The sequence below is a fragment of the Antrostomus carolinensis genome, unplaced genomic scaffold (assembly GCF_000700745.2).
Source record: "Antrostomus carolinensis isolate BGI_N321 unplaced genomic scaffold, ASM70074v2 scaffold18530, whole genome shotgun sequence".
NCBI classification, from domain to species: Eukaryota; Metazoa; Chordata; class Aves; order Caprimulgiformes; family Caprimulgidae; genus Antrostomus; species Antrostomus carolinensis.
Genome location: NW_010289292.1, coordinates 5,873 through 15,857, shown reverse-complemented (window position 1 = coordinate 15,857; position 9,985 = coordinate 5,873). Strand labels below are relative to the sequence as shown.

Sequence of the window (9,985 nt, the reverse complement as noted above, 5' to 3'; positions counted from 1 at the left end):
GCGTCGTTTAACCGCTGTGACACGCGTCTGCAAGTACGAGCATTACTGTAGATGGCATTTAATCCTGTACCGCGCCTCCGAGGAAGGCAAACAGCCCCTACGCACCAACCCTGCTGCAGAGTCCTGTGCCCTGCAAGTAACCAGGGCTGCCAGAGCCCAGCAGAGGTGGTGAAAAGTACCGCACATGGAGAATACACTTCACGACAGGTAGACTCAGCAGTTAGGCTTCTTATGCCATAACATTTTATAAATTCATCCTAAAATTAATTTATAATGGCCATCCTCTTGTGGTCAGTGGAAAAATGCATATTAGGTGTACAAAGATAAAGTAATACCACGACAAGTGTATCTTATCTTGGCTTTTAAACCCAATAGCTAAATAACTAAGTTTCGAGGTAACATCCTCGAAAGCACTTCAGTTACATAGGAACCTAATGTCAGCTTTACATTTAGATAGATGTGAATCAGGGTTCAGAGTGCCAGGGTGACCATCTCAGGCTTTTTTCTTCTCCCTCTAAACTACCACGAATAAGAGTTGGAGATCCAACATAAAGCAGAGTTAGTTAAGGCAAGTAAAAGAGCTGCGTGGGAGAATAAGAGAAAATCACCTCTTGAGAATAGACTTGTGAAAAGAGTCTTAGCCAAATGCATGGAAGATTTGAGGTCTGCTTTCCTGCTAGTCATGTCTTGAGTCAAATGAGATAGAACCAGCGGGAAATATTGTGAAAGCTACATCCCAGTCTAGCCAGCATCCTCGTGGTTCATCTACTTAGTCACTTAGCTGTAGGAGACATCGGTTAACTGCAGAAGGTCTCAAAGCAAAGCCTCTTATCTAACAACGCCTTTTATTTGATGTGTTGTTTCTCTCTTACTTTCCTGTTGGGACTGGTTGTCTTCTCTGAATGAACTCTTCCTAGTCCCAAGGATGGTTGATTGCACATGTTTGTAGTAATGTCTCGAAGCTGACACATGCAGTACCAAGACCCTAGTCTTTGCAGATGGTGAGTCAGACGCATTCATTGGGAGCTTTTGGCAGTTTTGTGGTGGGACAGGCTTAACGGCTTCTTCTAGAGCTGTTCTCTGTTGGCATAGGAAGTGCTGATACCACAAGCCCCTGGGACTGGACCTACTGAACAGATCCAGAAGCCAAAGGAGCCCTCTGAAAAGCTGCTGGTAAATCAGAGCCACTGGCTGCACACCACTGCCCGTTTGCTGGCTATTGGTAGCCACTGGCAGGTGTTCAGGCTGGGAGATGCCCTAGGAGCTGAACATTTAAGTCACACTGAATGTGATTTACAGGGAGAGGAGAAATTTCTCTCTGGTATAGATAATAAGTGATGCAGATACCCACAAATGAAAATGCAGTTAATTATCTTTTTGCCTTTCCAATCATATATGGATCCAGTGCTGCTCTGCTTTCTTTTCCTACAGGGAAGGTATCAGATGTGCTGCCTCTGTGGGCATCAGTGTCATCTCTTCTGATCTGTTGGGCAGAATCAGCCACCCTGATCCTCTGAGGCTGAACCTAAGTCAGCAGAGTTTTGCCTTGCCTTCCACTGCTACAAATGAGAAAATAACCTTTTATTTGAGGATTAAGCTTAGTTGATTCACAGAGGTGTAGCATTTGCAAATAATTAAAACTGGATTTTGGTACAGAAGAGCACAGTGTGCTGCTGTAGTTTTTGAAGCCTTTTCTGTCTTCCCATTTACACTGGGACTGACAAATAGCCATCCATAATCTCTTCAGAACAGTCGTCAGTGCCTGGGCTTGCTCCAAGTGTACCCGTTATTTTCAAGAGGGAGGCTGTCCCCATGTGGGGTGGTTTAACCACAGGTAGACCATGTGCTTCTGCACTCACTCCCCCCACCCAGTGAGATGGGAAGGGAATCACAACAAAGGGGGCACAAAATAGGATGAAGGACAGGGAGGGCTCACTCACCAGTTATGGTCACAGGCAAAACAGACTCAACCTGGGGAAGAAAAATTAATTTAATCTGTTGCCATTCACACAAGTAACACAGTGAGACACAACAACCCCATCTTAAGACACCTTCCCCCACCCCTCCCTTCTTCCCGGGCTCAAATCACTTTGCTCCCAATTTCTCTACCTTCTTCCCCGGTGGCACAGGGGGCAGGGAATGGGGGTTCAGTCAGTTCTCCATTGACACTCTTCCCAGTATGAAAGCCCAGGAACAAGATGTTCCAATGTGAGCTTCCCACGGAGTCATGGACCTCTCTGGGCTCTGCTCCCAGCGCCGGCATGGGGACATCCATGGGCTGCAGATGGCCCTCTGGTCCCGCACACCTCCTCACCCCTGGCTATGGGCATCCACCCCCACTCTGGCATTGACCGTCTCTTGGGGTCTCAATTCAGTCACACTTTCCCTTGGGTTCAGCTTTTCTGCTCCAGTGTGGAGTCCTCCATCGACTGCACGTGGGTCTCTGCTCCATCATTGAACCTCCATGGAATGCAGGGACCTCCTTTGCCTTCTCCTACTCCATGCAGTTGAACTGGGTGTCTGAGGTTCTCTGTCCTCACCCTCCTCCTCTTTCCTCCTGGCAACGAAGCTCTCTCTTTGTTTAGGCCGATGGTCGTCTTTTGTTCAGGCCAATGGCCTCTCCTCCAGGTTCTCTCCACCTTCTTCTTTTCAGGACAGTCCTTCCCCTCACAAATACGGATTTGCAGAGGCATTTCTCTAGTGCTCATTGGCTCAGCCTGGGCTGGGGGCAGGGGGGAAGCCTTGGAGCCAGGCTTCTCACAAGGTAGCCCCTTCCCCCACTACCAAAAACAGTCCCCCCACACGCAAACCCAACACACCATGTCATACTCTACTATAAGAAAGGATGAACAGTTTTCCCTGTATTCATCTGATCAATGTTTTAGTTGCCTTTATCCATCCTTCTGCATCCATCAGTTGTCAGTACAGTGAATTACCTTTCTTTGTCAATGCACAATAAGGCATTTGAATGTGGCAAGTAATTTAATCCACACCTGAAAACACTGGCAAAGAAGTTGCAGGTTGACTTAAAAATATTAGAAATGCTTCAATCAAGAATCTCTTCTTCCTTGAAGGTGAAATAATTCTTGTATTTAGGCACTAAGGACTTTTCACATATTGTCCTTTCACTCACACAAAAACGCAACAAATCAAATGCATACTCAGGCACAGTATCAGACCAGAATTTTAAGGTTTTTTGCTAGTGGAAATCACTCTTTATTTAAAGCGTATTTAGTTCGTCATCGTACTACCCAGTGTCTTCAAACCCACTGGATTTTATTATCCATGTTAGCTTACTAATTTATTTCCAGCATTTTTCTCGAAATCTGTAAGAATTATTCATTTCTTTTTATATCAAAGAGCATTTTTATTTTCATTTGCCTCGCAGCTTGAATGTTGTTGTGTGCGTTTACAAGGGAAAATTCCTTCCTAGTTACTTTGATCCAGGACCACTTCTCAGAGTTCAGAGCTTGATTTCTCAAGGACCAGAAGAAAGAAGGAGGGTCTGGTGTTGCTTAGATGTGCTAAGCTTTGCAGCTCTGAGGACCCTCGTCTCTTGGCGATTAGCACTCAGCCTCTAGCACCTCATAGCTGGTAAAGATGGGATTCAAGTAAATTATTAACTGTTGGTTACGGTGGCTTGGTTTGCACAACATTTGACGTTAAAACTGGCCCTTACTCCATCTGTGTGCTTTGGAGCAAGACCAGGAACTAAATTTAGCCGGTCCTGGCTGCAGGGTGAGCGTAGCTGTCGGTGCTGCCTGCTCGCTGCCACCCGCTTTCTTTATCGGTTTACAAAGAGGGGAGCTTCCTGTTGGTTTTCAGACTTTTTGAATGATATTGGACAGGTTTGTTCTGCTCTTCTCATGATTATTTAGATGTGAGTGCAGCACTGCCTGGCTTCTTAGGCTTTTTTGGTTGTGGATAAATGCTGCGCGGCAGGGCAAGCAGCTACTCAGTTTAGCCAAAGAGCTGCAAAAAAAAGACAAGTCGAAGTTCTTACCGGCTTTTTAGTATTTAAGCCTCTAAAGTAACTGGATACCAGCTTTTAAGTTTTTCTTCTCTCTTCTAGAAACTTGATGCTTTTTAAGAATAGAGTCAGAAATCTCACTCCAGGCACCGGAGGCTCCAGCCACCAATATTGGGTGACCTGCATTAGGAGTGAGGACTTCAATATTGCTGACTTTCAGTGTTTTTCTAGATAGCAGCAGCAGGGTAGCAAAAAGGGCTTATGCCAGCTCTGTGTCACCAAGGAGTCCTCTCTGATCCAGTCCAACTAGCTGTACAACGTGTCTGAAGAGGACAAAGTCACCTTCTCAGCTGCATTCTGATCATATATCCAAACGTTATAGCTTGTCAGACTAGATTACATTTGTATCTTCTTGTCTACAATGGTAATTTTGTTCATTAATTTCCCTCTTTCTTTGACAAAAAGAGCTAATTTAATACTTACATTTTAAAGATGCAGAACTTTTGAATTGGTAAATTTTGAGATAATTTCAGCGCCGTACTGAAAATACTAGTTTTTCAGAACAGACATAATGAGGTGTTATGAGATAATTTCAGCGCCGTACTGAAAATACTGGTTTTTGTCCCAGAACAGACATAATGAGGTGTTTCCAACTCTGACATTGCAGGAAACGATTTGTAAAAGAGAAATTCCTTTCAACATCTGCTACAGTTATCAGTGATGAAGTGACAACTGAAAAAGCAACACGATAAGAATCCCTCGCTGCAGCCTTTCCAAGTGAGAAAGGGTGTTGGCTGTAGGGTCAAGTCAGAGCAGTGCTGCACGCACAGTGAGGAAAAATCACGCAGGAAATAAGGCAGTTATCTGCCTTTTTATAACTTGGGCAATGTTCTTCTGTTTCTCCAGCAATGCAATCGGTCCCCTCGTTGCGCTCTGGCTCATCTACGAGCAAGGTGGTGTAATGCAAGAAGCATCGACTCCCGTCTGGCTGCTGTTTTATGGAGGTGTTGGGATCTGTGTCGGTCTCTGGGTCTGGGGTAGAAGAGTTATCCAGACCATGGGTAAAGACCTCACTCCAATCACACCATCAAGGTAGGCGCGCAGTTGTCATTATGATTGTGTGAACTTTGTGCGTGAACCAGTCTGAGAAATTGCTGTTCCAGTATTTTGTTTGTAATGCAGTTTGCTGGATTTGCTGTGCTTTGATTTTAATGATAACCTGGCTTCGACTTCTCCATCTTTCTAAAAAATGAAAGAAAAAAAAGAGGAGAAAAAAAGGAGAGAAAGAAAGAATGAGAAAAAGAAAGAGAACCGAAGAAAGGGAAAAACAATAACCCTGTAAACTAATACTGAATGCATTTGAGGCCTAGAGGTGAACGGTCTTCTGCTGATGACCTAATTAATGGGGCAGAAGGTGCATTTGGAAATGGCAAGATTACAGTGGCTTTCCCAGTGCGCTTCAGACTATTAAAACCATATGTATTTATTACAGTAATTTTCATCCTTAATGCATACTCGACCTCTGCTGGTGCTTAACTGAATTACTAATTAGGCATGATTCACTGCAGCGTAGAGTAGTAAAAGTCCCTGATGCAATGAGCCGCGCAGCCAGGTTGCTACAGACGACTAGCCTGTGCCGTTCCCATTATTCAGCTCTTCCTTGTTCTCTTAACTTATTCCTATGACGAAAATCAGTCGGAGATAAAACAGTCGAAAGAAGAAACGGGTAAGACTTTGGCACGCTGCATGGTATCAGTCCGAGCTGATGCAAAGAGTGATTGTGAAGTGTTTTCTTATGCTTCCCGCAGTGGATTCACTATTGAGTTGGCTTCGGCGTTCACAGTTGTGGTAGCTTCCAATGTTGGACTTCCTGTCAGTACTACACACTGCAAGGTATGCCTTTGCCCAGCGACTGCAGTCAAGGCAGTCTGGACTATTCATCTTAAAAATGTGACGCTCGAGCCAGCGGATAATGGCACAGCAAGAGGAAAACAGCCGCTCACTGATGATGGTTAGGTGGAGGTGTGTCAGCGCGTCTCAGTCGTGCCAGCAACACTGGAAAATAATCAGGCTTCCAAAAAAATGCATTGGAGTTGTCACAGTCAAGTCGCTGCAGTTGGGCGCAGCGTGAACTCCATAGCTGTGGTTAAAGAAAAGCAGCACTTACAAACATGTGACTTCAATTTCAAAGCAAACGATTTCAGGGAAGAACCTGGTTTCCTCCAACGGTGCCATTTGAACCTGGTCGGGTAGCATTTCTCCCTTGTTCAGAGGCTGCGCACCACTCATCATTTATACTTCACTGTCTTGATAAGTGCATGGCATGGGATTTCCTGCATATAACTCTGTTACTACAGGTTTTCCATCTGTCTTTTTTTTTTTTTTTTTTTTTTTATTTCTTCACAGTGGATTTTGCATTGAAGTAATGTGTGCGCTAACGGTACTTGTAGCCTCAAATGTGGGTATTCCAATAAGCTCCACCCATTGCAAGGTATTGGAGTTTGCAGTGATCACATCAGTAAATCACATCACTAGGACAAACCATAACAAAATATGAGAGATACCAATTGTTGCAGATTGCCTTCACTATGCGATGTGCCCTGCAGACAGCAATAGCAAAATAACAAGGACTGCTTCTAAAGCCGGTACGGCTAAGCAAAGTCAGTGTTATAAGTAATTGCACAAAAGTCTGGAACATCTTTCACCCTTATGTGATTGTATTGAACTAATATAGTCATATTAATATAATATAGACTCGTAGCTTTGTGTGATCCTGGTTAGAGCCACCTGTATGAAAAACACCGCTACATCCTTACGCTAATATTTTAATGTCTCTCTTCTTTTAAATCAACTTGTCCTCACTTTTGTGCATTATAATACAGAATCTGGCCCTTGTAATTAGTTCTTTGAACAAAGTTGTTGGCTTTTTTTTTTTTTTAAAAAAAGACCAGTTTGAAGTATAAATATAGGCTGGGTAATGAGCAGGATTTAATTGTATCATATGATACGCTGTGTGAGAAGACACTTATATTGCTTGTAGGCAACAGGGAGCATGTGGACATTTACACTGCTGAAAGAACATAGTGGGAATTTGGAATTTCGTTCCCCAGGAAATTTCCAGGGCAAATATCCCGTCTTTCTTGCCTTTGTTTCCCCATGGACTCCCAAGCTCTTGGACATGCAGAGCTGTCCTTTCCCTCACCCTCCGGCAGGGCGTGGGGAAGCCCCTCCAAAATCAGAGACCCCAGAGCAGCAAAGCCCCTCTGCTTCGGGCTGTAGCACCAAGCCCTGCAAGAGACAGATCCTGTAGGATTTGCTGCTGCAGCCTGGGGCCCTTGGAGCCCTTCCCCTTCCAGCCAGGGCTGGGGTAGGCAGGTTTTCAGGGATAGCTGCTCCATGGCATGGCAGGCAGGCTGGTAAGAAGCTGGGCAGCCTTGCCTGTGACATTGACCTGGTTTCCAGTGAAAGAGTCAATGAAATCTACACATCCTGCAAAACACCCTGGGTTGGTTCAATCAGCCTTTTTCTAGTGAAAACCATTTCTTCAGAAAGCCTTCCTCTATTGCAAAATCATTTATTTCTTCTGCTGTAGAGTTCTTTGAGAAGCAGCCAATACTGAGCTGCTCTGAAAGGCTGTTCAGATTTCCTGGCGTGGCCCAAACTCTGGTTCCTCTGAATCAAGCAGGGAGGGGAAAACTAATAACAATGTGATCCACTTCTACAAATGCTAGCTTGAAACCACCTCCCTTTAAGATGACTGGTATATCAAATGCATGACGAAGAATTTGCCAGGGAGAATAATACAGCTTTGATTATCCCAGTTGCGTGCCTGAAGCACTTCTAGCCAACCATTGTAAAAGAGAAAATATGCTTTGGTGCAGACAAATAGACAGAATTTAAAAAAAAAAAAAAGTCTTGGAAGCCATAAGCTAATGAGGGGGTGGCATTGGGAGGTATTCATGGACTCAATGCAGTTAAAAGCTTGGTCTTTTCCAACTGCAGAGTAAAATAATTACTTTTTTAAAAACTACTTCCATAAAAGAAGTTACTGAGGTTAGTCTGTGTCTGCTCCCTGTAGTTTGCTGTATCTCATTAGGTGGATCATTCTGAACGGGAAGATCCACTTTGCAATCTACAGGATTAGACTGTTCCAGGATGTCACATTATTATAACTGGCTCTGTGCTTCAGCAAAATGAGCTCCTGAGTTGAGAGATCCTAAGTGATCAACACAAGATAAAGTAAACCCTTGTAATAGATGTATTCTTTGTTTTCTTTGAGGGCCCAGTGAAGAAATGAAAGAACTATTATATATCATCATGAGAAAATACCTCTCTGAAGGTGCTGTCAGCCATTGAGACAGAAATGCCTTCTTAAAAATCCGTAGAAAAAAATATTTCATCCTAGAAATTAAAAAAAGGGCTTCAAGGTGAGCCTAGTCCTAAGCTTCTAGCATCAGGGAGTGTGAATTATTCTTTTCCCCAACATTTGCTCCGCAGCAAAATAGCATTTGCTAAAGTGGGAGCCCTACTGAAGGGGTGTCAGTCAACTCACTGTGCAGCAACTAGATAAACTGAAGGCAAAGAAGGAGCAGTGTGAAACACCTTAGGTGGAAGGAGACCTTTTTGAGGTGAAACAATAGACAATAGTGAAAAATGGAGACCAAGTATGCAGGAAAGCTCTGAGCAGCAGTTTTCAGGTCTTGGAACAGATGTGATGGCAAACTGGAGATTGGTAGCTGGAAGAAAAGCATTAGCTTCTGAGGAAGGAAGATTTGTCAAGCCCTCTCAGATCAGGAGTTGCATTCAGTCTTAAATCAGAGGCTTTGGTCTGCCCGCTACCCCTGTCCTAAACCTACAGCACGGCAGCTTTTCCACCCTTGGTGCCTGCTGAGAGCCTGAACTTGCCATGAAACAAAGGGGAGAGGAAAGTTCCTCTGAAAGCCTCCAAATCAAGAGGGCCTGTGGGAAAGACCTAACCTTTTGAGCCTCCAAAGAAATCTGTGAGTCTGAACACTGTAGCCACATTGCTCTGCTTGCACCCATTCAACCACCCTTGTGATTTAGCACTGAAAAGCCCGTGTGGTGTGAATGCATACCTTGCCTTTCTGCTGCCCAGGTAGGGAAATGTTCCTTTTGAACCTTACACATCGTGCTTGTTATTTATTCTAAGCTATGAGACATAGAAATAAACAGGCATTTCTCAGCTGTAACAGATTGAACATGTTCATATACAGATAAAATTAGTGCAGGAGTTAAATGCTTTTTCTGTGCAAAAGCGACTTTGCTGAGGTCATACTGTCAGCTCCATTTTGCTATTATGATTTTGGGGCTTTGAAAAACATTCTCTGTGTTGCTATGATGGAATTATCATGTTCTGTGTGTTATTATGATATACCATTGCACAGGAACAACAGAGCCAGAAGCATTTCTGTAATGCTTTAAGCAAAGCATACTGAAGGCAAACTGCACTGGTTGCAAACCAATCTCAAAGTAGATATCATCTGAAATTCTGCAGACGGTGTAGTGTCCCTACACCCAAGTTTTAGCTACTCTTCTAACCTCTAGTCCATCAAAATCACTATTAATAAACTAAACTTTAATAATGTTTAAACTGATTACCAATGCCATCATTGCTGATACCTTTTAAATTTCAGGAAGAACTCAGAGATTATCGTACGTAGACTGCAGGCTCGCTCAATAAGCAATGCTTCTTGTTGCAAGCATGACAGATGGATACTAAGGATGTGCAAAACGTAAAGCAGAGCCTAACAGCTGAGCTGCTGAAAAAACAAACGCTGTTTCCTCGGGTTAATGCTTTGCTAGAAGTCCAAAGTGTGGGGTTCCTTTTAGCTGGGCGATTCCTAAATACACTTACACCTCCTAAATACAGAATTGCATATTGTCCACTCAAGGAGTATTCAGATTAAATATTATCTAACAGATTTCCTTATTGGATCAAGCTATAGACCAAGGCCCTTTCAGTCCTAGAATATCAGGTTCAGGTTTCCCTTGTTC

At 43.7% G+C, this 9,985-nt stretch overlaps 1 protein-coding gene across 1 annotated transcript in view; it reads left to right on the top strand.

Moving 5' to 3' along the window:
* Window positions 1-9,985, top strand: part of SLC20A2 (solute carrier family 20 member 2) — a 39,400-nt gene that overhangs the window by 27,044 nt on the left and 2,371 nt on the right. Inside the window, exons 9-10 of the mRNA XM_010169951.2 lie at window positions 4,877-5,062; window positions 5,779-5,863. Of these exons, the coding sequence (XP_010168253.1) occupies window positions 4,877-5,062; window positions 5,779-5,863 (271 nt within the window). The remainder of the gene's footprint in view (window positions 1-4,876; window positions 5,063-5,778; window positions 5,864-9,985) is intronic.